Source organism: Marmota monax, unplaced genomic scaffold (assembly GCF_021218885.2).
Source record: "Marmota monax isolate L192 unplaced genomic scaffold, Marmota_monax_Labrador192_F-V1.1 WCK01_AAM20220418_F8-fsc00114, whole genome shotgun sequence".
NCBI classification, from domain to species: Eukaryota; Metazoa; Chordata; class Mammalia; order Rodentia; family Sciuridae; genus Marmota; species Marmota monax.
In genome coordinates this window covers 2,156,441-2,184,094 of record NW_026694943.1, presented here as the reverse complement: position 1 = coordinate 2,184,094, position 27,654 = coordinate 2,156,441, and the positions used below count along the sequence as shown (strand labels likewise).

At 40.6% G+C, this 27,654-nt stretch overlaps 1 protein-coding gene across 1 annotated transcript in view; it reads right to left on the bottom strand.

Moving 5' to 3' along the window:
* Positions 1–483: 483 nt before the first annotated feature.
* Ust (uronyl 2-sulfotransferase) overlaps positions 484–27,654 on the bottom strand; it is a 277,477-nt gene continuing 250,306 nt past the window's right edge. Inside the window, exon 8 of the mRNA XM_046427401.2 lies at positions 484–3,439. Within this exon, the coding sequence (XP_046283357.1) occupies positions 3,156–3,439 (284 nt within the window). The 3' untranslated portion in view covers positions 484–3,155. The remainder of the gene's footprint in view (positions 3,440–27,654) is intronic.

The following is a 27,654-nucleotide window of genomic DNA, read 5'->3' as shown; positions in this document are numbered from 1 at the left end:
GAAACAGCTTACATAAGGAGGGCCATGGGTGCCCTTCCTTTTCTACCTCTCTGAAGACATGCAGCCTCTGGCTTCCGAGATTGAGGATTCTGATGTAGCCTTCTAACACAAAATCTACCAGTGGAAATAGCAATAAAGTCAGTTGTTTGGTATTTTACAAACACAACTGTATGAATGAATGACTTTTTAAGCTTTTTTTGTTGCGTGTGTGTGTGTGTGTGTGTGTGTGTGTGTGTGTGAGAGAGAGAGAGAGAGAGAGAGAGAGAGATTTAATTGCAAGAGTGAAAGTTGTTAGTTTTTCAAAACCACGTCTTTCCAAAATCACATCTTGAGGAAAAAGGCTTTGCCAATTAAGAAGGTGGAGGGGTCTGTGAGAAACCACAGGCACTTTTATTTCTAGCTATCAACAGAATGGAAAAAAAATCAACTTACTTATATTCATTTATTTATATGGGTAATGAATAAGTTAAGGAACACTTCATCTCGAACACAGATTGCTTTTATTTTAGCTAAGCTAATGTTTCAGTTCCATATATACTTTTGAATTTCCATCAATGTCAAACACCATTTTTTTCCTTTATTCTTAAAAAAAAATGAGAGAGAGAGATTTACAAGCACTTTTACAGCACTCAAAGAAAGTAGGCTGAGGGTTCATAATAATAATTTTCCTTTTAAAAAACATCCATCAAACCAAAATAAAATCATTTTAATTAACTCCTTCCTGAGTAACTAAAACCTTGGAATGTGCTGAAAGGTTATAATAAATAAGGCAGTCAAAGATCAACTAGCTTAAAATGTATTTTTTAAATTAAACTATGTAAAATGTACAATATATTTCATGAAGTACAAACTATGTTGGGCCCAGGGCCAAAGAAATGTTGTCATATGTGCCAAAGAAACTGATGGAGTGCCTTGACTTCTAGGACCTAGAGACTGTTTGTTGAGACAAAATAACAAAAAGGCCCTGCAAGTAAATCAGTTGGCACCTTTTGTCATAAAGTTACCAAGATCACTGCTGAAAATAAATGCCTTTGGACACACAGGTACAAGTGCCCATGTGAACTTGCAGAAAGAGGAAGGATTTTGTTGAGTGACCAATTGTCCCGATGTTCTGACAACAGCAGAGAAAACTTAGCCAACGCAACTTTATTTCAGATGTGAGATTGCACAGTGTGTAAACTAATGTTCATTATTTAAGTGTAATTCATAGAAACGACTCACAACATAGCAGGAAGCAGTCCTTGTACTTGTTTTGAACATGATAGCTGTTTTCCAGGTTGCTTTTTGAAGTATGCCTAATGGTAGGGCCCTGATCTCTCTGCACAAGACAAAGGATAATTCTTTTTCTGAGAACATTTCCTTTATTCACTTCCCTGCTTCAGTTCTCTGAGGCAGAAAGGGGCCCACATGTGGCCACATGCTGGACTTTTTGCCTCTGTGGTCCCTGCCTTCACTGGGTGCCTGTGGGCTGGAGCCGTCTTAATATATCTCATGATAAAGTGGCTTCAGCACCCACTCGGCAGGTTCCAAATGACTTGCTTTATATCTTGGCTCCTGTCCAGTTTTAGTGAAGGAAGAAAGAATTTTAGAGAGACTTGTTGGTTTCTGAAAAGCAGAAAATGTGTAGCTTGTGTAAAGCCAGAATCTTATTTACTAATAAGTACTTGCAACTCATTTTGCTCTTGGAGGCAAAATTTGTCACAAGTATTCTTCCTGCTACCACCACCATACCTTGGTTCCTCAGCTAGCTGTACATCATCTACCCAGGAGGACATGTATTTTAAGGTTTTTTTTTTTTTTAAAGAGTGAAAATACTTCAGAATTTAAGGAACAGATTTCTAATGACTGGGCCAAGACTTCATTAATAGGGAGCAGATAGCAGGGGTGTGGGAAGTGAAGAGGAGGATTATTTTGGGGTGATGGAACTGCTCAGAGTCTACTCAGATCATACTAGGGGCATCCACTTACTCAGAAAGTTGGTCAATCAATCTCTTACCCAGAAGTCTTGCTGCTTCTCATTTTGACGTCCCTGGTGAGGGCCCTCAGAAACAAATAGGTTCCATAAGAAATGAGCCTGTAGTTCTACTGCTGCCTTAACAGAGCTCAGGATCCCTTGTTCCTAAAAACAGGCACCTCTTAGGGGACTAGAAAATGAAAGATACCAGTTTCTGAAAGACCCAACTTGGCCAGGAATGGACTTCCGAGATTATGCACTGTCTGGTCAGGCTTAGAATTCCTGGCATAGGAATCAACACCAGAGCTAAAATGGTTCCTGGGACTTCATTGAAAGCAATGCTGGGGACATGGATGTTCCAGATTAGATGCAAAGCACACACTCATGCCATTTTCCTGTTGTCACATGACCCTCAGATTTGATCTGTTTGCCTACAGTTCTTCTTAAACAGCAAACAAATCCTTTTCCCCCGCTGTGCACCTTGGAGTCTGTCAGAATGGTGCTTGGAAATGGAATGTCTCAATGGAGACACGCACTTTGACCATGCACTTGGCCTTGAAAGGTATTTCAGGTGCTGATTGGTGGGGGATGTGGCACAAGCCAAGTTGTTCTTTCAGAGACAAGCACACTGTTCTTGATGACAGTGTCCCCTGAGATGGGGCAGAGGTGGAATTCTACCCATTTGGGTAGAAACCACTTCACCAGGGACATCTCCCTCTGATGTTCTTTTCTGCCTTACCTTACCCTCTCAGACACTTCTAGAGCAGATTCCCTGGTCTCTGAAGTGGTTTTTGTCTTTCTACTGAAATATACAAGTCTGGATGTCTTCTGCCATTGAGGTAATATTTTTACAAGTCATTTTACAAATGATAAGTTATTGGGCTGGGGGATATATTTCTCCCCTTCTCCCATGTACTGGGGGTGGGGCTGGGTAGGTTGTTTGGAACAAGACTGCCTTGTGATGGAGCCATCTAGTGTACCTGGGAAAGACTCAAAAGAGCCAAGGAAAAACAATAAAATTAAACAAATAAAACCCGCAAAACCGGGCATCTCCCAATGACCCCAACATGTGGGAATGTTTTGTTCTTTTTAATGCACTCAAGCATTAATTTAAGTCCCTTCTGGATTTTTCTTCCTCAAACAAACAGAACAACCTTTCTGGAAAAGGGAGATTCCGCCATGGAGCCACCCAGTGCTGGCATCACCTCTTATAAATATCTTCTAGCCACTTTTCATCGTCCTGCTCCTCATCGTCCATGGGCTCCTCGGTTTCCAGCGGGGTGGGGATGAAGAACTGCGGCCTCAGGGCGGGTCTGCTCACGTGAGACTTGAGTCCAAACTTGCGCTTGAGCAGGTGGAACTGCTCCTTGACGTAGTGGTAGAACTGGTACTCGTATCTCATTCGCTGGTAGAGGATCTGCACGGCCTCGGGAGAGGGGACAGTCTTCTTCACGGTCACAGTCATGTTTCCCAGTTTCCTATGCTCTGGAAAAGAACCAGGAGCACGTGAGCACTCGTCTGCGGTGGCTGAAATAAAGGTGAGGGTCTGCATGCCTGCCCAGCGCGGGCGGAGGGGACTGAACGTCCGAGCAAAGAAGGCAAAAGCGTTCCTGCAACGTGGGGCAAGACATCCTCAGGTGTAGGTGTTAGTAGCAGTTTTAGTGGACTAACTGCCTTTCCATGGGATAGGAACCATGCAATTGGACCACAACTCAATACTTAACTCTAGGTTATATATTTTTTAATAGCAAGATCTCTCTGTTTCCCCTCTTCTTGATCCACCAATAAAGGGTTCTGTGCTTTCAGAAAGAGGCACACAGAGCTGTCTCTTTGCTTTCTAATGATCTTGTTTTACTAAAAAAATTTTTAAATGTTAATATAAAGTTTAATTTGATACAGGGTCAATGAGCATCGCATATTTAACAACATATTTATTAAGAAAATAAAAAACAGATCTTTAAATATATTTTTAAATTGTGGTTTTTGAATGTTTTGATCGAGGCTATATATAGCTGAAATTTTATACAAATTTGGCTTAATTTTTGCTTAATTTTATACTAATGCTTAATAACATGAAACTGTTAGATGTTTAGAAGATAAAATTCTCAGTTTTAAAGTGCATGATCCAGTGGAATAAATTACACTCTGTGTAACCCTCACCAATATTTTCTGAATCCTTTCATCAATCCAAGCAAAACTTTTAATCTATTAAACAATAATAGCTACATATAGCTAGTTGTTTCCAAAATCAGATTCACCAGAAAGGACAAACACTTCTGATTTTTGAGGATATTTAAGAAAAATTTCATATTCATTCTAAAGAAGGAATTAAGAAAATTCCCTGGGTGGTAATGGCCTCATTGAAATAAGGGTACTGCTTTTCAAATTGTCTCTCTGGAAAACTGTAATGCACATCTGGATATACCAACTCTAGAATTTTTGTTAAAGAACTTGGCATAGACTCTTCTAAAATGGGTTCCTGATGGAACATTTCATCATATCTGTCTTCTCTACAAAAATAAACTCTAGCTAATCTGGGGTGGGCCACGTTCATGAACCTTAACTATAGGTATTCCTTTGTGGGTTTTTTTTGTTTGTTTTGTTTTCTTTTTGGTATTGGGGATTGAACTGGGGGCCTCACTCATGCTTGGCAAGTGCTCTCCGGTCCCCAACTCTTTTTTTAAATTTTATTTTGAGACAAGTTCTTGCCACATTGCTCAGGCTGGCCTCCAACGTGTGATCCTTCTGTCTCAGTCTCCCAAGTAGCTGGGATTACAGACATGCACCACCAACCCTGATTCCCTTTGTGTTTTTAAAAGAGAGTAATAAGAGCTCATAAGACAGACAAGGCACAAAGAGTATTAAGTGAAACACTCAGAAGAAGGAGACAATAATTCCATCATTACAGTCTCCTGCAATCCTGTCCTCTCAGAGCACTCTAAATTGGTGAAAGCTGGGCATAGTGGCACATGCCTGTAGTCCCAGGTACTTGGGAGGCTGATGCAGGGGGATAGTTTACGCTCAGAAATTGGAGGCCAGCCTGGGAAGTATATCAAGGAAAAAAAATTGGGTGTGACTTCTTTGGTATCTTATTGCCCCCCCCCCCAAAAAAAAGATTCCTATGATTTAAAAATGAATTATTAGTTATATGGCCCAACCTATTCTAAAAAAATGAATTTTACAAAAATAAGTGTTTCTATTAACTGAATAGTTGAGGGAACAAAGCAAATGGAGAATGAGGGGCGAAAAGGAGAAAAGCCAATGTTTGGGGAGAGGGTAATTATTTTCCTCTCTCCATAGAGAGATCCCCCTAGAGGAGCACTCCTCGATCCTGCCCCTGCCCTCCTTCAGTGATAAGCCGGGTGCACAGTGCACAGGGTTGTGCATTTGATTGTGCACTGGGGAAATGGGGTTGAGATGTTTTCTCCTCTGGGTTGGGTACTTCTACCTGCAGAGATTCACATCCCACTGCAGGGGACGGAAGTCGTGAGATCCTATTACCATGTGCCACACCAAGCTGCCTTCTCCCACCTTGCCTCATTTGGGTCTCCCCCTGTCTGTCTCATATCTATATTCTCATTAGTTTAGAACCCAGGTAGGGTCACATGTGTGCTGCTTATTAGCTCCTCGCACCCACTGTGACATCCTAACTACTTGTTTTGGAAGCAAGTTGATAGTTTGGCTCCAAACCTTCCAGCAGCCAGGATTTAACATATTATGTTATACTTGATTTAAGACAATCTGTTCACAAATATTCCTAGTTTATGAAGCCACTGGGAAATAGCTTCTATCAATTTGCATAAAGAAAAGCTGTAATGGAATTTGCAACATTCTATTAATATCCTTAAGAGTAAATTCAGGGTTTAAGGGGACAATGGCACATTCTAGGTGTTGAACTCTTTACTGGTCTGGCTTCATCTGGGAACAGTCTTCAAAAGTCCAGGTAGAGATTCTGGATCCTCCTGGGAACCTGACTAAAGCTCAGGAGCATGGGGAGGACTCGGGGATGCCCCTATGTAAATATCGTAGGTCCTTATGAATCTGTTAAGAATCTCTGATTTCAAGAAATTAATAAATTGCATTTCCTTCAATGATCTCTCATGCATCTTCTTTACTCCAGTAAGCATTGGCCCCTAGTGTGATGAATGAATGCTGTAGTTAACTGTTTTGTATGCCAGTCAGGTACCTAATTATAAACATTGCAACAGCAAAGAAGGAAGCACTTGGATTTACATCTTATGAAAGGGACAGCACCTGGGACTTAAGTAGGAAGCCACCCTCGTGAGTTCTAGAGAAGAACCCAAAAGATGAGTGTAGGGAGTCTAGATATTCATAAGGAAGTAATTAAGGTTCTGCTCTACTGCAGAGCCTTCACGTTCTCTCTGTCTTAAGGTTGAATTTGTAATTTCCTAAAAATTATGTACAGCAAGTGTAATCAGATAAATATTCTGACCACAAAGCCATCCAGGAAATATCCAACTGAATATTTAACTTAAAGCAAAAATAACTTCCTAGGATAACTGGGTTGCTATGCTGGTTTATATAATGGACTGAGTTGACTTGTAGTCAAGGGTTATTAGCTTCAAACCAGAGATTGTTGGTGCATGGGCAGAACAGGTAGCCAGCTCTACCAAAAGGAACATTTTGGGTATAATTAATACATGCTAATAAAAAGTAAATCACACACACACACACACACACACATACACACACACACACGGGGCTGGGGCTGTGGCTCAGTGGTAGTGCACTTGCCTGTCATGTGTGAGGCACCACTGAGTTCTATTCTCAGCACCGCATATAAATAAAAAAAAAAATGTCTATCAACAACTAAAAAAAAAAAGCTAAAAAATTTTAAAAAATATATATGTAAAAAGGTTACTATGTCTTTCAATCACAAGTAAAAAGAGCCAGAACACATTTACATGATGAGTTAACTGATCAAGAAATGACAGCAGTTACAGCTGAGCCTGATCCGATAGGTGTACTTTTATAGTAACAGCTACATTTGGTAAAGACTAAGACACAGCGAGCACTGAACTAAGCACCTATACACCTAATCACACTTCAGTCCTCACCCCTTGAGAGAATAGCCACCTTACCGTTTAGAAACAGAGGCTGAGCAAGACTGGCCTGTTCAAGGTCAGGCAGTTAGAAGTTTGCAGAGGTAGGGGTTTTGCATAACCGTCAGTTGCTGAGCTTTGGCAGCGTTGTTACTAGTTGAGAAGAGGTCAACAACCTTATCACTGTTCCTCACATGTCCCTCCATGATGCCACATAGCATAGAGATCAAGAGCTGGGTCTGGCACCTCTTCTTCTTCATATGGACTTAGAGTAGATGTCATGGAAATGGGATGGTGGTGGTGGAGGGAATGGCTAATGTTTTTATACTTTGGAGGAAGAAGAGGGTTGATTAAATAAACAAAAAATGGACTAGACCATCTCTGGGCCCAATAAGAAAGGCCAGTGCCCATGGTGTCCACACTGAGACCCTCCACTATGAGCACCATTGAGGGTCTCTTGGTTTTACCTCAGGGGTGGACACTTTTCCTGGATTCCTTATTTAGCCTGAACTTTCAACTATGTTTTTCTAGAAGGAAACGTTATTCCAGCCCAGTTGAAATAAAAGCTCAGGATCAACTGAGTTTAGGAAAAGTAGACCTTCTCATGATGCCCAGTATCTGAAACTCCAGTATGGCTGTTAAGTCTCTTCCTAGACAGCACCAGCTTGGGAAATCCCACTCCCCTTATATCGCCTGGTTTTACCCACATTTTATAAGCAAGAGAGAGACTTTTAGTAAAATTCCTAGAGGCCTTTTCCACCAAACTTCAATTCCACGTGGCCTCACTCCATCTTGGCTATTCGATAGTGCTGGTCACAACAAACATCAGGAGGTTGAGCTCTCTGGTTGCTAGAAAACTACAGAAAGGACAGACTTTTAAGGTAAGGGGATTTTTAACTTTCTGGCTGAAGAATTTTAGAAGATTTTTTCTTGGGTAGCAAAAGATTGCCAAGTGTATATCAGTTTCCTTAGTCCTCTTTATTCATCTTAGCCCCCTCCCTAAATCCCCTATTTAACAGCTGGCAAGAGGAATCTTATGACAGCATTTTTTAAATTCTTATGACAGCATTTTTTAAAAATTAAGCTCCAGTTTTACATTAATATCCAGTTCCTGCACCAACTGTCCATCCTCCCTTTCTGTTTCTTTTCTTCATTGCCAATCTCTCTCTCTCTTAACTGGGATCTTCTCACCAAAATTCACATGTGCTTCTTAAAAGCCTTGTCTCCAAGCCCCTCCCTCTTTTCTTTGTGGCTCTGAACAAGCCACAGCCCCGCTTGTTCAAGAGTTGTCTAAATTGGTTATCACCAATTTTCCAACTTCTACACAGGACTGAACCATCAAAGCCTGCTTTCTCTTCCCTCATGACTCCATTCAAATGACTCCTGCTTCCCTGTTGGTCACTCAGTGGGCCCTCTCCGGGCCTTCCCACGACCTCTCAGCATGACCTTGCAACTCTGCTGGCCTCATGCTTCATCCTGATGCCCTTCCTCCCTGCACATCCGTAATTGCTCTTCCCAGTTGTCCTACCCCTCTGGTGGTGCTTTCCCCTTCTCTCCATTCCCTCCTGTTTCCACGACTGTCCCTTCCATGCCAGGGCCCTTTCTCCCTGTTACTCCCTAGGGACATCATCCAACCTCTACCCCTTAGTGTTCACACCACTGTGGACAACAAAACTGAAAGTTTACGTGCCATGTCTACAGCTTTACTGACATCTGTTTTTCAAAGAGCTGCCAAATTGAACAAGAAGGTTAATAAAGTTGCCAGGGAGTTATGCCATGGGCAGAAAAAGGAGGGCTATGTTGATGAAGCACAGAATCAAGACTCAACCAGTAAACATGGTTCTGGGTTTAGGTTATGCTCATTTAGATGCTGTTTTATTTAATATTCTCAATAACTGTGGGGTATCATGACCCCGATGGTGCAGATGGAGAGACAAGTTCTGTGGGATTAAATGACTATCTCAAGGCCACACAACCAGAAAGTGAGTGACAGAAGGGAATTAGAATCCAGGTTCCCCTTTGTGTTGAGGTTTTCCTTAACTGTAATCACTGGGTCACAACCAGTGGAGCTTCTTTGAGTCCACAGAAAACTATCCCCATCGTAACAGAAGACCAGAGGGCAGTTTACCTTGTGTAGGAAGTAGAGAATTTTTAAAATCCCATTTTGAAGACATATGGTTATGTGTCCTGCTGTACAATAGTCAGTGCTATGGAAAAGTCATTCCACTGCTAAGTGTTCCACATTTTTGGAAAATGCTAGACTTCCCTCCAAACAAAACAAAGCTACGTGAACTATGGAATCAGCCTCTCTCCAGATCACCACAGTGGCAGTTCTAGAGGAAGTTGCTTGGATATTTTGCAGATGGTCTTTATTTCAGCTCCAAATGATTATGCTTTTAAAAATCCACACGTACCCTTAGCATCCTTTGGGAAGCAATAAGGCCCTTGTCCAGTGGGCATAGACTTAAAAGGTAACTTCCAAGAAGTACAGACTGCACCCCATGAGCATCCTCTGAACCCAGCAGGAGCCGAGGTGACTTCAAAGGGCACCTGTCTCTTGGGCCCACTGAGGAACATTTTCAAAGGGACAAATACAGAGCTCCTTCCATTAAAGGTGGGCATGGCAAAAAGGAAGCCCAAGAGTCGACTGGCGGCAATGTGTTGCTTGGCCCATGGGGTGTTTTTTCCTTTTTTTTTTTTTTAAGAAATGGACTTAGTTATAAGACTTGGTCCATTTCACATGGAAATCTGGATTTCTGGCTTCTTTCAGAGGAAGACCACAGGGCTGAATGTGAATGTGACTGCCCTTGTGAGAGGCAGTGAGCTCCACTTTGTCTCAGACCCCGAATGCCAGTTTATTCTTTAATGTTACCTGCCTGGTTCTATAGAAATTTGAGTTTTATGCTTCTGCTTTGAAGGTTTAAAAATTCTTTTCCTAAATGTAGGAAGCAAGGGCTTCATATCAAAATTAAGGCCTCAATTAGCACCCTCACCCTCCCGTTTGTGCATCCAATGCCACCTTCCTCTCCACTTTCTGCAGTTCTTAATTAACTGTCCTGCACCAGGTGCAGGAGTTACAAGTAGTGAATGGGACCTGCCCCATCACAATCATCATCAAATGTTTTTACGGCTTCCTTTGTGTCAAGCACTGTAGATACGCACACATGCATTTAATCTGTACAAAACTCCCAAGGCTGTGAGGTCTTTTATCATCACCATTAACAGATGTGACACTGGGATTTTAGGAGCTTGCTCAAGTTCACAGAGCTGGCAAGCCAGGGCTTGGGTCTGGGAAAGCTTGACTAATGAGCCCAAGTCCTCTGTCCTTCACCTTCCTAAGGTCAAATGGAGCTCCTAGTCTAAGGGGAGGCCTCCCTCACAGGACTCGTACCTACAGGAGCCGAGAGGGTTTGTTTGCTAGAATTGTGCTCAGGAGAAACCAGGCCTGATGGGCTTATCTTAAATATTCTGCAGAGAGCTGGATTCTTCTTAACTATTTGATCCTAAAGATTTGCTGTGTGTACAACTCTGAGAACACTGCACAAGGTGTGTGTGTGTGTGTATATATATACCAAAGAATGGAAAACTTTTGGGATGCCTCTGAGGCACTATCAACCCTTTCAACATTTCCCCTGGATTTTATCCCCACCAGGTTTCATTGAGCAGCTCTCCTAAGGGAGCTCTGACACTGAAAGTGAGCATCAGGGCTGACACCCCATTTGCCTTTGTGTTTCCAGGGTTCAGCATCCAGGGAACCCAGAATCCTCTGGGCATGCTTCCTGAGAGGGCAGAAGGCATCTTGGAAGGCAGAGTGTGTTGTCAGAAGCAGAGAGGGCTTGTCTATGTCTGTGAATGGAGAGTCTGCCACGTGGGGTCACAGATAGCATCTAATGTGCTTTCTACAAACTTTGGGGACCAGGAATGCTGGGTCCTTAGCAGGAAGCAGTCAGCCCTCACATCTGGGACTCTCTGGCTCTCACTGTTCAGTTTTGCAGTTCTGTTGCTTTTGCAGAGCCATAGTGCTGGCCATGTCATATTTTCTGCCCTAGTCCTTTAATCAATAAACGCACTTGGAAAAAAGAAGCTATGGTTTCAGGATGATTTTGATTTTTTTCTTACTGATCTTTAGGGACTGGCCAAATAATTCCTTTAGTTATGTTGTGGTAATTGCAGAAAATTTCCTCAAACTAGGCACTGGTTTTGAGCTGTGAAATATTCAGAAGGGGAGGGGAGGACCTCAACCTTTGACCTTTTTATTCTAATACAAAACAGATTGTCCAGACACATCCAGTCAGCCAGAGTCAAGACTGTGTGGGGACAGATGTTTTCCAGGCTCTGGGCACTCCCTGAGGAAGGGGTGGCAGACACACTATAATTATGGTCCTGAATGGGAATCCAGTTTAATCCCAAATGACACAAGATTCTGAGGCTGATCACCCAATGCTGGTAGAGAAAATCAAAACCAAAACAAGAATAGAATGAGGCTAATAGGGGGCTGCTCTTTGCATTATCAAAGTTGTCATCTCACCTTCCCCTGATCCTGCCTAACAGAAGAGCACCCCTGATCTGCACAGGGCTCCTTGGTCCATGTACTTTCACCAAGCACTGTACAACCCTCACAGCACCCACAGGCACCCAGGCCTGAGAGGTCAGAACATGGGTCAGGGTTGTAAGACCAGTAAGTGACTGTTCCAAGACTAGAAAGGGGCTTTCTAGTCTAGCACCTTTTTTTGCTACATCACAGGCTGTTAATTTCCAAATTGAGTGGAAATCCATAACCACCCACTTCTCCATGCCTAGTGTGTATTCTGGCACTATGGGGCTCAGTCAAGAAGAAGGGCCCGAGTGTTCTAACTCAAGGGGAATGCTTTGTAAGTTGAGGAGGATCTGGTGAAAAACTTGCCAGCCAGCAAAAATGTTTGCAGAATGAAAGGGACTGTGTCTTTCTCATTTTCATTTCCCTGATGTCTAGCTTCACACTGGGCACATAATGACTCTCCAAAATGTTTGCTTATCTGAAACCTGATTTTAAATCCATCGGTAAGACTGGATTAGTCCAAAGGGCAACTGTTGGTGTTGACTTGACATTGTCATTTTTGTTAAATTCCTTCCTTAGCTGAGGGTCCTCCCTGAGCAAACCTTCCATTTCTAGGAATTGGATTTCTTGAGGGGAGGGTGATAGGGCAGGTTTGGCTCCCAGGCTGCTCTGGACAGGGAGTATATTTGCTTTTCTTAGCCACTCTGTTGAAGAACACTATGTTATGGTGACAGATCGCTTACACATACTTAGCAAAGCTCAAGAAATACCATGATAAGGGATGTTTTTCTATGAACATAAATACCTACATAGAAAGATATATGTGGCTGCCACCCAGCAGCTAGTGAACTGGTGCTATGTGTGTAATTCACTGTGGTCCATAACTAAAAAAATCCAAGCATTGTTGGGCCGGAAGATGTCTGTGTGATTGAATTATGCTGTATTAATGCTGTTCGGTGACTTAATTTGCCAGCACTTTTAGTACTTTTGAATGTCATTTCTCTATTTTTTTAAACAATTTTTTTAGTTGTAGATGGACACAATACCTTTATTTTATTTATTTATATGTGATGCTGAGGATGGAACCCAGTGCCTCACATGTGCTAGGCAAGTGCTCCACACCACTGAGCTACAACCCCAGCCCTATTTCTCTATTATTAAAAGAAAAATGTTCTGTTGAAAAGCAAAATACTTATTCAGATCACATCCACTTGTCTTGTGTGCCCAGGGTTTTTCCATGGAGAATATTTAAATGGTGGCTCTTTGGCCAATCTTGAACACTTCCTCATGGAAGATCTTAGGCCAGGCCGCTGGGATTATCCTCAGGAAGCTGGTGTCACAGGGCAAGGACTACAGAGTGAAAGTCCTACAGGGCCAGGAAATACTTCTCTGCCCAGCGCCATGCCCCTCCTGCCTGGGCTGCACAGGCCAATGGAATGCACGCAGACTGGTTTGCCAAGGCCTGGGCTCCTCCCAATGTAGTGCCCCACAAACACTGGGACTCTAACCTCTGAATATGCTGATAAATATCACTCACCAGTAATCTAGTTTGTGTGCAAGATGGTGTGGTGACAGGTAGAATGAGCTTCATACAAGCCCAGGCCCTGAATGGACTCTGCTTGACTGCCCCGGATCTGGACAGTTTTGCAAAAGTCGTGGTTCTCTCCACCTCTGCAGCACTGACTTTATGTTTGGACTGGTTCATAAGACTTCAGTACTCTTAAAAGTTCCTTTAATGTAAATAAAAAGGAAATCACAGATCTGCCCCTTAGAGCCTCCCCTCCCACCTCTCTTCATCTGTCAAACATGCATAATGGAAAAATGATGTTGCCCTGGCTCTGGGCCAGAATAAACAATCTGGAAATACTGTGTAAACCCAGCTGCTGCAGCAGAGGACAGAGGCCCTGTTTTATGACCTCTGAGATGGTTAACCGTATGCAAAACAAGTAAATGTCTCCACTGATTTGCAGTGTATTTTGATGCTGGGCGGGCTTTGGCATTCCTTTTCTGGATCTAAGTGAATGCACACTCCATGCTGACCAGAGCCTCCTTCCCCCAACAATCTGGACTTGTTTTAAACTAGTCCAGCAGAGATCATGTGCAAGAAATGGATACAAGTTTCATAACAACCAGAAGTGGGGCCCAATTTTGCCACCAGGAGAAAAAAAAAGCATCACTCAAAGATGGGTTTCCTTCTTTGGCTTCAGGGGAGCTGAGCTCTGATGGACAGAGGCCCTGCTCTTTTTTTTTTTTTAACCAACACTCTATCCAATCTCAGGTTATGCTACTTCCAGGAATTTCCAACCCACAGGATAGGTATGCTTTCTTGAGTGACAGGTATGAGGAAAGTCGCCGTTAGGTCTGGGGGACTGAAGCATTAGGTGACCTGGGAGAAAGCACCAGTGCATGCTCCTCAAGGCCCACAAATGCTCACAGCTTCTGCAGAGCCCAGCACCATGCTGGCTGCCCCTGAAACCGTGTGAACACGATGCTTGTCACAGATAGAGTAAACTCATTTCCTGAATTATGCAGGGAGGCCACACAGTTCAAACGCATGAAATACAAGAGCAGGGCAGCCGGGCTCCCCTGCAGCTGCTGGCAGCGGAAATGAATGTGTGTCACTGTGGCTCCTCGTGATGTGCAGGGCCGACAGGGCCAGCGTTTGATGTGCCACTCAGATGATCGATGGCATGTTAGGATCAGCTTCTTGGAGGTATGGCAATTAAGGAAAAGAACAAAAAGCACTTCATGGCTGCCTCCATGCTTAGGGTTGGTAAAGTAAACACAGGGAATTTTTTTTTCCCAGTCTTCTTTTCAGATCTGGAAGTATAAATAACTAAAAAATAGTTCAAGATCGCTTTGAATTTCAAGAGAGCCTTTTCTCTATTTAGTCAAGCGAGAGTTACATGATTTACTTTTTTTTTTTTTCCAAATGCCTGAAACTGCCAGGTTCCTTTGATGAAAGAGAATGAAGGCTTTCTAATGATTCCATTTTGCTTTGGAAACAGGGGCACAAATAAAATGAACCAGGATGAAAAAATATTGGCCTATGTGGGGCAGATCACTGAAGGCCCAAGGAACCCAGGATTCTGGCCCCTTTGGGGTGGAAGACGGCCAGCCACTAGCCTGTGAGGGGGGGCGTGTCCTTTCATTAACACTGTACAGGTGGGTCCTAACCCCAGCAAACCTTTGAACCTCTGAAAGCTGAAAACACAGGCCTTCACACCTGGAAAAGGAGTAGACAATAAGAAGAGGAACACATATACAATTTCCAGTAACTTCCTGGGCCACCTGGGAGTTCCCACTTTAATGGGGACAGGAAGGGCCTCTGTCCCAGTGGGGCATCAGAGGAAGGACAAGAAACAGGGATGGAAGGGGGTGGCATTGATGGCTGCAGGCGTCTATCTTTTGTAGGGCCAGGTGAACATCTTGCCAGAGAAACTTCATATGCAACGAATGACCTGGGGGAGCCCAAGGCATATGCAGAGGCATAGGCGGCTGTGGTTCTGACACATTGGTGACCACTCCCCCGCCCCCAGCTGAGGCTGATGCAGGAGACTGCCAACCACACACCACGATCCTGAAGCTTAGAGCTCAGCACATCAGGGCTGGAAAAGGCATCTGAGCTCCTCCTCCTCAGGCCCCCACTCAAAGGGGTCAGCCTTGAGCCTCCTTATTGCCTACCAAGGCGGGTGGCTCTAGCACTCGGCGTCTCCTGACACCTGGGTTTACTGGGGCAGAGGGCAACTTGCCCCTGTGTCTTTTCTTCCCAAGTTTAGCATCCTGGCCCAAGTCATCAAAAATCAGTTAATTTCTTTGAACAACAGAACAAGATATCTACTTCTGAAAAAACAAATGCACTGGAAGACTTACTAGACTTTATCAGTATTTGCACTTTTGTCAGAAAGACATTTTTATTTGAAATTATTATTGGGAATATATTTTTGATATTTTTTGTCCTAGCATTACTTGCTTTGAAGTTGTACTATGGAGGCCCACATCAGGGCTGGATGAGGACATTCTGATGAAAGGGATTTCTTATATGAACAGAGAAGATCAAGAGAAACATTAACTAGCAGTTCTGACCAGATTCTCCTGGCACTTCATTAGTATGTACAGGGTCATAAAAAGCCTTTGGGTGGTTTATAAGCTTTTAGTTTTAACCTTAGTTCTTAGACAGAAGAGTAATTTACAATTTACAATTGACTTTTTTCTGGTTATGATGTGCATATATACATATCTATGCCCATGTATACTCACATATATATATATATATATATATATATATATATATATATATATATATACAAATACACACGAGCAAATATATACAGGGTCAAAACCATCTATATATTTTTGGAAAACTCAGGGAAAAGATAAAGAAAATAAAATACTTTTAATCAAGCCATAATGATTACTATAGCAATATAACTCCTTTTAGTCTTATTTTAATTTATGGGCATGAATTATAAAATACATGCATTGATTAGTTTTATTATCTTTTAAAACTCAACTGATCATAATCATTTTCCAATATCATTGTTTATTCTAAGTCATATTTTGCAATGTGTTTTTATATAATGCATTATATGTATGCCTTAAAAATCATATCACCAGCCAGGTGCGGTGGCACACACGCCTGTAATCCCAGGGGCTTGGGAGGCTGAGACAGGAGGATCTTGAGTTCAAAGCCAGCCTCAACAATGGCGAGGTTCTAAGCAACTCAGTGAGAGCCTGTCTCTAAATAAAATACAAAATAGGGCTAGGGATGTGGCTCAGTGGTCAAGTGCCTCTGAGTTCAATCCCTGGTACCAAAAAAAAAAAAAAATCATATCACTAGTCTGTTGCTGTTATATAACTGGATTCTTTCTGTTTCTATGACTCTAAATAATATGAGATTCATATGCTTGTTTATTAGCCATCATACCCATTTTTTGGGGGGGTATTTCCTTACAATAAATGGCAACTTTAGATTCTGAGTGGTGAGTTTTCTTCTTATCATTGCTAAGGTCTTCAATTCTGCCAGCTCTAAGAGATCCAGAAATTTATAGAATGCAATTTTCCTAAATTTTAAGACATTAAGTTTAGTAATACACAAAGACAATGTATTACCTAGTTTCACAATGCAAAGGGCCTTTTGAAAATCCTATGTCAGTGACTGTGAGAACAGAAAGCATCACTACAGTGCACTTGGTATGGAAGTATCATAGCTCAAAAAATATTCAGAGCACAAGAAATTCTTAGTAAATTACACCACATCATGACCACAATGACAGGGACAAAATATTTGCTCGTTTGTGGAGTTTACAAAAAGGGAAAAATTAAATTCGGTGAGAGCCCTGTTTGATAAGGAAAATACAGAATTTGGTCTATTGCATTCTTTGTTTTGTTTTAACACTATGTTTATCACAAACATCAGCCCTGATGAGTGACCCTATGGTGAGTTCCAAGAGTCAGCAACCTGGATGTTCTCTCCAGAATGTTTAACATGGTGAAATTTTGATAAACCCTTCCAGGCTGTGAATGAAGCAGCTGTTCACAGAGGCTGAACATGGAGATAAGTGAGATATTTAACCTCCCGCCCAGGCATTAAGAAGTTAGGCTAATGAGAGGTGCTACTCAAAATAACCATTCCCAAGTCAGGGAAGTGTGAAATGAAGTTCCAAGGATGCTGTCAATTCTACCAGGAGAGTTTGCAATGCTACTTTCAAATGAAAATGACTTTTCTGGGCAACCTGTAGCACTGTGATAGCACCAGGTCTTAGGGAATATAAATGAACACCTGGTTTTCTCCTCCTATCCCTGTGAAATATCAGATGTGCATGCTCTATAAGTCAGCGTGTACATTTACAAGACATCCAAATTGTTTTAAGTAAAACTCTAAGAAAGAATGAGTCACAAGGGTAAATTTTCCATGTGTATGGGAGATCAATTTGCCTATTTCACAAAAGTTGGAAATTGACAGGGAAATGCCAGTAGATGCCAGGATCATCTGAAGGGAAAATGCCTGGATACCATGGCTGAGACTTTAAAATAAGGGGGTAAAGGTTTGATGTTAACATTTATATACTGTAAAAATGTTACAGATAGAGTAAACTTGCAAATGCAATTCAAGAGGACAAAAATTATTTTGTCTACCTATCTTTTGAAAAGTTGTGTTGTAGTATAAACTTTTATTTGGACCTGTAACTTTCTTCTAATGAGAAAAATAAACCCTTTTCATTTTTCTGACACATGAAAGAAAAAAAGCAGGTTGTGGGAGAAGACCATTGACGGGTGTTAGGTGTCAGGTCAATTGCAGGCCATAAGGCAGTCAGGGAGGATTTCTTGAGCTGAAATGTCACGGCCAAGGTAAAGAAAAGCTGAAGAAGACTGTGATATTAGTGGAAGGGAGAGGACAGATGGCCAGGCTACAGCTTCTGATGGGACACAAGCCTTCCCATATAAAAGAGGACTAAAATAAAAATAAACCATCTACCAATGATGGAAAGACCATGCTACAGACTGGAAGCAGCCAAAAAAGAGTATATATATATATATATATATATATATATATATATATATATATATGTATTTAATGTGCTTATAGGTATTATTAGGTTCCATCAGGATTGGTTCACTTCAGAAATCCCTTTAAAGAAAGGCAGAGGAGGGGGCAGGAGAAAAGGATAACTTGAATGACATTCAAGGCATTCTTTAAGAATCTGTTCAAAGGATGGAAAATCAAAGATGTTTAAAGGAGAAAAGTCAACAAGTGGAAAAGCTGTAACCCATTACACTTTAGTTTCATTGGGGCATGAAATGAAATTTCATGATGTTCTGCAAACAACTGCATAAAACTGAAATAAATGAAGTGGCATTAAATGCATACTGTACTTTTATCTCATTTTGCTATAATAATAGAAACTGGTTCATTAGGTCATGGTCCTTGTTTTCCAATCATGCACAGTTATAGAAACATTTTAAAAATGTCTAATTGCTCCTAGATTATAGCAAAACCATACACAGACACTGCTTGATTTATGACTTTCTGGTAACCTTTACTCTCAAATGGCTTTTACCAAGTGGTTTATTTACTTGGTCCCTGCTGAGGTACCCTCCTGGCCAGACTGTCTGCAATGCTCAAAGCCCCAAGTGTAAGGGAATGAACTCCCTCGCTAACATATCTGTTCAGTGTTTGTGAGAACTCACGCTGAAAAATCTGGAGTCCTGGATTCAATACTAAAACTGTTCTCCTTCCCGCCATTTCCCTTTAGAGAAAGGAGAACTGAATTGACTATTTCTGATGCACTGGATAATGTGGCAACATTCCATTCCTTGTTATTTCAAGACTTTGCAAGCTCTTTAGCCTGAGATCCTTACTACCCAGTTTCCTCTTCTAGATTATAAAATTGATCTACTAAATGTCACATAAAATAGTAGAGCTCACTGGGCACATCAGCACATACTTGTAATTCTAGCTGTTTGGGAGCCTGAGGCAGGAGTATGGCAAGTTCAAAGCCAGCCTCAGCAACTTAGCAAGGCACTTAGCAACTCACTGAGACCCCGCCTTGAAATAAAAAATAAAAAGTGCTGGGGATGTGGCTCAGTGGTTAAGCACCCCTGGGTTCAATCCGTGGTACTGAAGAAAAAAAAAAAAAAAGCAGAGCTCTTTGTAAGAACTGTATGGAGTTACTAACCTTCCCAATAGGTATTGTGCCCTTCCCTGCCTTGCTCCACCATATAAATGTACGGGTATCTGACATCTCAAGAGATTGTCAAGACAACACTAATCTGTGTATGGTGTCTTCCTTTAGCAATGAGCTCAAGATGATGTGGCTGAACATGCTACTAGGAATGAGCAGGTCCTCACTGTAAATTTTCACAACATTTCTACCAAAAAAAATTTAAATTCTAATTGAATGCTACCTAATGCAATCACACTCCTTGGGCTTTTACATGTGACAATAAAACAAAAGCCTGACTTCTTGGTTAGAAGAAAAGGTGAGGGAAAGCTCATTGGCTTTTCTTTGGGTAGATTTAATTCCACCTTCCCCTTCTGAGCATTTGCCAAATCCTTTGGAACACAAAAAATATTCTGTTTCCTTCCTTCCTTTTCTTCCTATGAAGTCCAAAGCAGCAGGGAGGGAGTTGTTTGGCATGGCAGAGATGGGGTGAGGAAGAGGGAGAGGAATCACTCCACTCTCTAATTTTGCTGCCTGGTGAGGGGTGATGGTTGGTGGCATGAGAGCCCATCACTCCTGCTTCATCAAGTCCACGATGTATCTCTCAGAGGTCATGGGCAATCCTGGGTCAATGTTTCTGGCTGTCACAACCAACTCTCCAGAGTGGCAGTACATAGCCCCAATTCTTGCACTTTTTAGAGAAAATGTCTTGAAGGCTTTTGGGCCAACCTGCCTCTCTCTGTGCAATCCTTGAGGTAGTTAGACTCCATTTTTTGGTTACATTAATGGCTGCAACATAGTTCTTCATATCCTCTTAGAATGTTTATGAAGGAATTAGGTTCAGTTCCATGTAACACCATTAGTTCATCCCCTAACTGGATAGATTGCCAAGTAACTATTTTTTCCTAATGCATGATAAATACAGATAAAATCAGTTGATATTCAAGCTTATACTTTACAGCCACAAAAAATTAGTAAGTCATTTTCATAACTGCCACAGAATAAACAGATGGCAACATGAACTTGTATTTAGGCATAAAGATGATAGTAAGATGATAGTAAGAATTCTAGAATATGAATATATAAATTACATATATATTAATTACCAGGGATTGAACCTAGGGGTGCTTAACCACTGAGCCATATTTCTGGACCTTTTTAAAATTTTCATTTTATATTTTTAAAATTTTGAGACAGGGTCTTGCTAAGTTGCTGAGGAAACTTTGAACTTGCAATCTTCCTGCCTCAGCCTCCTGAGCTGCTGGGGTTACAGGCATGTGCCATTGTACTCAGCTAAAATGCTAGAACTTTAAGGGGAAAAATATGACTCTGAATATTAGCATTGGATGATTTCAAGCTTATTGAGATTCATAGTCTTTAATCATATCATCTCAATAATATTCAAAAAGCTTTGTGAAAATTTCAAGAGCCAGTAGTGATTCTTAACAGATGAATAAGACCAAATTATTATTAAATTGAATTTACTAGCCGGGAACCATATTTATTTCTTGTTGGCTATATATTTCAATAAGTAACTTTAAAAATAAATCTTATTGAATGTCAACTCACTATAAATTTAACAGTGAGCACATCATAGAATATTTGTCTAAGTGACTACAGTAATGACAAAATACTAAAAAGACTTTAAAAAAATGTTCACTCACTGTTTTGTTCTATATGATTAAATCATGTAATCTAAGAATTTTTAAGACTCCAACAGACATTTGCAGCAACTAAACTGGCAAGGTTTCCCATTTTTGCTTTGCTTGTTTAGAAAAATAAGCAGTTTCCCTTAGATTGTTTGCTTTTTAAAATTCCATTCCCTGATTCATTAAAAACTTTAACAAAAGCCAAAGCTGGTGACATGACTGTAACAAATGGCTTTACTGTTGACCAGATTGAGTCTTTTGCAAGTTCTTTATCAAAGCAATTTTAGCAATTCTAACTATAAAAATCTTTCTCCCAGAAAAATTAGAAGAAAGTAATAACACATCAAGAGTATTTCAATGGGGGCTGGGGTTATAGCTCAGTGGAAGAATGCTTGCCTGGCATGTGTGAGGCTCTGGGTTCAATTCTCAGCACTGCATATAAATAAATAAAGTCCATTGACAACTAAAAAATATTTTTTAAAAGAGTATATTAATGAATATCATCATGCAAGAATTACCAAGCTTTCTAGAAACATTCGATTCTTAAGAATTTAGCAGAATACAATTTCCTAGCATTCTACATATTATTAACTACCCCATCTTCCCCAGATCATCATGTTTTTGATTTTGCTCTTCCCATGGAGCAAGTGGAGAGGTGAAGGGCAGAGATGCTGTGAGTCACCCAGTCCAGGGGGGTAAGTGTCACCTCTGCCACTCCAGCTCTGCAGAACTATGGATCCTCTCCAAGTTGGCAGTGTCTTTATCTGTGAGATGGACAAAATTATAGTATCTGCCTCAGACTCTTGTTAATAGGATTAAATGAAATATACATCTAATAGGTCTAACAAAGTTCCTGGGAAACAATAAGTTTCCAGTGAAAATTGTCATAATCAAAATGGAGGGGCTTGTGTTAACTCCAACAATAATAATTACTCTAGGAGGCAATGAAAGAAGGGTTCTCATGTGTGACTGCCTGATAGCAACTACCACAAAAGACTCTGCTAGAACTATTTGCACAAAGGCCAATGCAAACTTACATGGAAAATACTCCTGCCAGGATACTGCCTGGCAACTATCTGTTCAACCCCAGGCTGGAACCACCCTTGCTTTAATCTGGCATCTGGGGATTATTGTTTCAATTATTTGTATAATCCTCCTCATTTCTGCTTTAAAAAAAAACTTCCTCTGGCCTCAACCTCTTTCAATTCACTCAATTCACTCAATTCCCAATGATCTGCAAACAAATATCATTATTATTTAGAGAATCTCTCTTTGATTGTTATTTAGGTTGACACTAGAATAACAAATATCATTATTATTATCATCCGGCTCAGAGCATTCCCTTGAAACATTAATATTCTGCCACTAAACCAGAAAAATACTAATCTTGCCAATTGAAACAGACAAATTTAAGTTTAAATTCAATTGAAACTTGAAGGATAAATGATGATACTTCATGGAATTACAGACACCAAAACTTCTAGGTATGCTGCTTCTTCAAAAATTTAAAAACTAGCAGTTCAGTGAAAACAAAGATTCATATCCTATGCAGAGTTCATATGCATGCACTGTGGATAAACTTGATCCACCTACTACTTACTAGTTTTATAAAATGCTTCTCGCCTACTAACACTACACAGCCCAAACTTACTTTTTATATGAGCCTTAAAAAGTGTCAGAAATATAGTTTGAATGTTTCTTGTATTCTTCTTTCCTTAAAGTTCCTTGGGGGTAGGAAGACCTATCCCTGGGTTATCCTGGGTTATTTAATTTGGTCTAAACCAATGCTTTGGTTTTAATTTGGTCTAAACCAACTTTCTTGACAAGCTATTTAACTAAATAATGAAAAATACAAAGAATCGATTTGCGGTTATGAGTCAAAAGACCCGAAGATGCCCATAAACTGGTGTCATCCAACTCACATCCACTCATAGGCCTTTCACATTTCTGCATTGGCCTTCCCATTTTTTTCCAGAATGTTCACTGCCACTTGGTGGAAGCCTATAGGACACACAGAAGGCATGCCTGACGTTCTGTCTTTTCTGGTCACTTGCAGCTCCCACAGGGCTGACGCTATGTGGCTGCAGGCTGTCTGAACTCTTGAACGCTGGTGTTTCCCCATGAATATGGCTGTGCAACAGCATTACTCTATGTGAAATGAAGATTTCATTGATGATTCAATGAGGCTTTCCTAGCTGCAAGTCCTGCTTATGGAATCCATATTCCACTGTAACGACTCCTGGTCAATGCTGGTCTGTGGTCCTCCCGCTCACCAGCAGCCTGATCTCATTCCTGAGCCTCTATGCCAGCTGCAGCCTAGGATGGCTAAATACATGTGCAGATGCTGACTGGCTCCTGACTGGCTTTGGAGGGCAGGCCTCTTCCAACACTAGCCAGAGTAGAGGAGTTGGGAAGAGATATCCGCAGCCGCAGCCCAGTTCAAATCAAATGGGAGCGTGGGCATACCAATTCCCCTGAGCATTCCATCCTCTCACATCTGTCTGCTTTCAGAATATTAATCACTCACTTTATAAGGACTCAGAATCAATTTGTATTTATCAGGGATCCAAAGAAGTGTCCATAGCTCTTATTTTTATCACTTGATTTTGAAAATACAGGTTATTGAAAAGCATCAGCAAAGCCTAAACTCACTAAGTCAAGCAGGTGTTTACCTCTAAGAAAGGACCCTCATCAGTCACCAGGAAAAGTCAACAGGCAAATGTCATCTAACATTCCTTCAGCATTGTGCTATGGAATGTGGGGGCGGTGGAGCAGAATTTGGACTGTCCACACCTACCCAACCTAATAAATCAATGACCTGCAGATATCACAGCGTGAAGACTTTATTAGGTGCCATCTGTAATCACTCAATTAAAAACAAATACAGTATGCATATTTAAACCTCAGGACCCGACATAAAAATAGCGGTATTGTTCACATCTGGTTTGGCTAAGCCATGATCCTGGCATTTAGTTTTACTACTATAGGGACTCTTAGGAAGGCCAGCATGTCAGCCCTTTGCAGAATTGTGGCAATTTGTTCTCAGAATAAGGACAGTTATGCTGCAATGGAAGAAACCTATGAGCTACCTTCACACAATTAAACCGTCTTGCATATATGCACGGTTGCTCCAAACGGCTAAGCATTCAGATTTGGGAAGCCAAGTCCTATTTTTATGATGTTTATAAGATGAAAATGTGCTCATTAAAGAGTTGAGTATAGAATCATAGAATTTTTGTATTTCAGGGCTAGAAAAATACACATATTGTATAAATCCTATATGTACCCAGAAAGGACTGTGTGTGTTGTGGGTGTGTGCTGTGTGTCTCACAATGGGTTTGTAAACAACCACTGGCTTGAATTTAGCAGGTCTTATTTGAAATGTCTCTCCCAAATTCGTGTGTTGAAGGCTTGGTCCTTAAAGGAGCACTGGGGACTTTGGAAGGTGGCTGGATCATGAGAGCTCTAACCTCATCAATGGATTAACTCACTGATTGGTTCATAATTTAATGGATTATTGGGAGTGGTGGTAACTTTATGAAGTAAGGCCTCGGTGGAGGAAGGAGGCGACTGGGGCTGGCACCTTCTTCTTTTTTCCTCTTTGCTTCCTGGCTGCCATAAGGTGAGCAGCTTTGTTCTGCCACACTCTTCTACCATGATGTACTGCCTCACCACAATCCCAGAAACAATGGAACCAACCCATCATGGACTGAAACTTCTGAACCAAAACAAATCTTTCCTCCTTTTTAAGTTGTTTTCCTCAGATACTTCATAATGGCAACAGAAAGCTGACTAACACAGCAGGCAAATTGGTGAAAACCAAAGAAAAGTTGCTGTGAAGAGGTTGGAACTGGCAATGTGACAAATAGAGGAAATCAGAATTGCACCTTCATGAATCTGGATTGCCCCCAAGAGAATGGTGCTCTGCATTTGCTCCTTCTTGGTCAATATTGCTGGACAATGTTGGGACTTTCATGGAAGAGAGAAGGGACAAAAGTTCTGTATCATCCTAGCAATACCCAAGTGATCCAGAAGGCTCGGCTCCTACTTCCATGTAATTTTTTATCTGATTATATTATATTCCTTAACTTAATACCTCTTTTCTAAAATTTAATATAAAATTTAATTTAAAATTCTGCATGCTTCACTATATAATAGTTGGGGGAAAAAGCACTAGTAATCCTACCATTTAGTGATATGACTAATTCCATCAACATTTTGAGTTATTTCAACTTAATTTTCCTGAGCTGCAAAGTTTTCCAAATAAAATTGGTATTATATTGCAAATAGTATTTGTTATTCTTTCCTCTCTCATTTTATGTGAAAATATTTCACGCAATCACCAATGTCGTTTACAGTTTTTGAAAGGAGGACTTTCTATGTTTAGTTGTGTGATGTTCTTCACAATGAAGAACATTGAAATCTATTTAACCATCCTCCTGTTGTTAAATAAGTAAGTCCATTTTGGGTTTGTTACTGTAAAATGTAATGTGAAGAACACAATTATAATAGATTTTATGCTCCTGTCAATTTTTTTCCCCCTAGGATCAGAATGGAGTTAGTCTACAGATGCTTTTTCCTCTTAAAGGAATCAAGGAAGAACTTGCATTTAATAACTACACCTATTCAAACAATACAATTTGAAAAACTTCAGTGGCAATATATATTCATGCAACCATGGACACCATCAAGATAGAGGATTTTTCTGCTAACTCTGAACATGTTGAAGTTTCTTAATATGTATTGTTAATTACTTTACTATTGATGGTTGAATTACTCTTTCCTTAGGTTGTACCAATTGCCCTCCTAATAGCGGGCTCCTAAAGTGGCATTTTTTTGCATCTTCCTCATCAGGGGCTCTCATATTGCTTAGTGGTTGTCCATTTAATGAATGACACTAATTCAACAGAAAATGTGGTCTCATTTTAATGTACATTTCTGTTATGGTTTGGGTTTCGATTGCCCTGCAAAGGCCCAAGGTTAGAGGTTCATCCCAGCTTGGTGCTATTGGGAGAGGCAATTGGGGGATCTTTGGGTTATTGGGAGGTATCCTCCAAAGTGATTATGGGACTCTGGTCTCTTCCTCTCTTTTGCTTCCTGGCCATGAAATAAGCCAGGTGTCCTCACTACATGCTCCTGTCATGATGTGCTGTACTCCCACCAGAAACCTAGGAGCAATGAGTCTCTCCAATCATGGACTGAAACCTCTACAACTGTGAGCTCAAATAAACTTTTCCTCTTTATAAGTTGATTATATCAGGTATTTGTTATAGTAATCATGAAACTAATGGACACAATTTCCTAGATTAATTATGACGTGGGCTTATTTCTTAGTAAGGTTACTTGAATTCTTTTTCTCCAGTTTTTTTTCCCCTCCGTGCTTTCTGATGGGTTTAAAACCTCTGCCTTTATTAATAATACAATATCAACCATATATCTAATCACTGCTGCAAATATTTTTTCCAACTTAATATTTTAAATATGCTTAAAGTTTCAGTTAAATGTATCTATTCTTGACTGTTTTTGTATGTAGATTTGTTTTACTGTTTTTATGTTTAGTAAATCCTTAGCAAAACCCCATCATCACAAAAAATAGCCACATATAGTTTCTTTTATATTTTCATTAAAAATATCTAGCTCTCTAGACCATCTGGAATTTATTAAGGCTCATGGCATGAGAAGACACTATTCTTTCTCTGCACATTTAGCCAACTATTTTTCTCTTTATTTACTCTTTCTTCTTAATGATCTTTACCATATCACACACTACCTTTATACTATCCTCTGTTTCTGTTCCATTGACTGTCTGATCTTGTGCCTTTGTACCACTATTTTAAACTCAGAAGTTTTCTAATATTTTAGCATTTCCTTTTTCTTTATTATATATATATGACACTGGTCAAGTTCCTGTAGATAAGGAGGCACTAAATGGGCAATTCCACTACTACTGGAAGGCTGAGGCCAGCAATGACCTCAGGCCACACACCATGGAGAATCATGCTGGATGGACATAATACCTTTATTTTATTTATTTATTTTTAAATGGTGCTGAAGATTGAACCCCGTGCCTCACATGTGGTAGGCAAGTGCTCTACCACTGAGCCACAAACCTAGCCAATCCTTTAGCATTATCTAAGGCAAATTTCTTCTTATTTCAATAAGAAACAATTCCTGGCCATCTCACATATTATTTTCCCAGATAAGCTTGAAAAACACTTTAAGTTAAAAAATATTTAAATTATATGCTAATTTGAGAAAATGGGATTTTTACAATACTCTGTATTCTCATCCATGAATATGGATTGTCTTTTTGGTTTGCATTTCTGTAGTGGTGATGATTGTTCTCCAGGCACAGTTCTGTGCCCACATTTCAAGTAGAAGTTTTAGGCTAGAGTTTCTCTTAAGGGCTGGAACTGGTAATGAAACAGTCTGAGTTCATATAAAGCATGAAACACCACATGGCCTAGGGGTGGGAGAGCACAACAGATTAGATTTCAGAAAACCAGGAGGTCTTTTAAATTTTGAAATGCTCTATAAATTATTACGAAAATGTGTATACCTGACTCTGACTAATGAACCTTAGTGTGAAAACTTCTAGTTCTAAGGCTATCATCACAGTCCCATTCTGTACAAATTCCTTAAGTCAGTGTGAATTTGGCTTTAGCAGCTACAGTAAAATATGCCTGAGTATTAGACATAATTTTTCCCTCCATTAGCTAGCTTACTTGCTCCATTTCACAGATGTGCGGAAACAAAGTCTGACTTCAATTTGCATCCAAGATGGGGT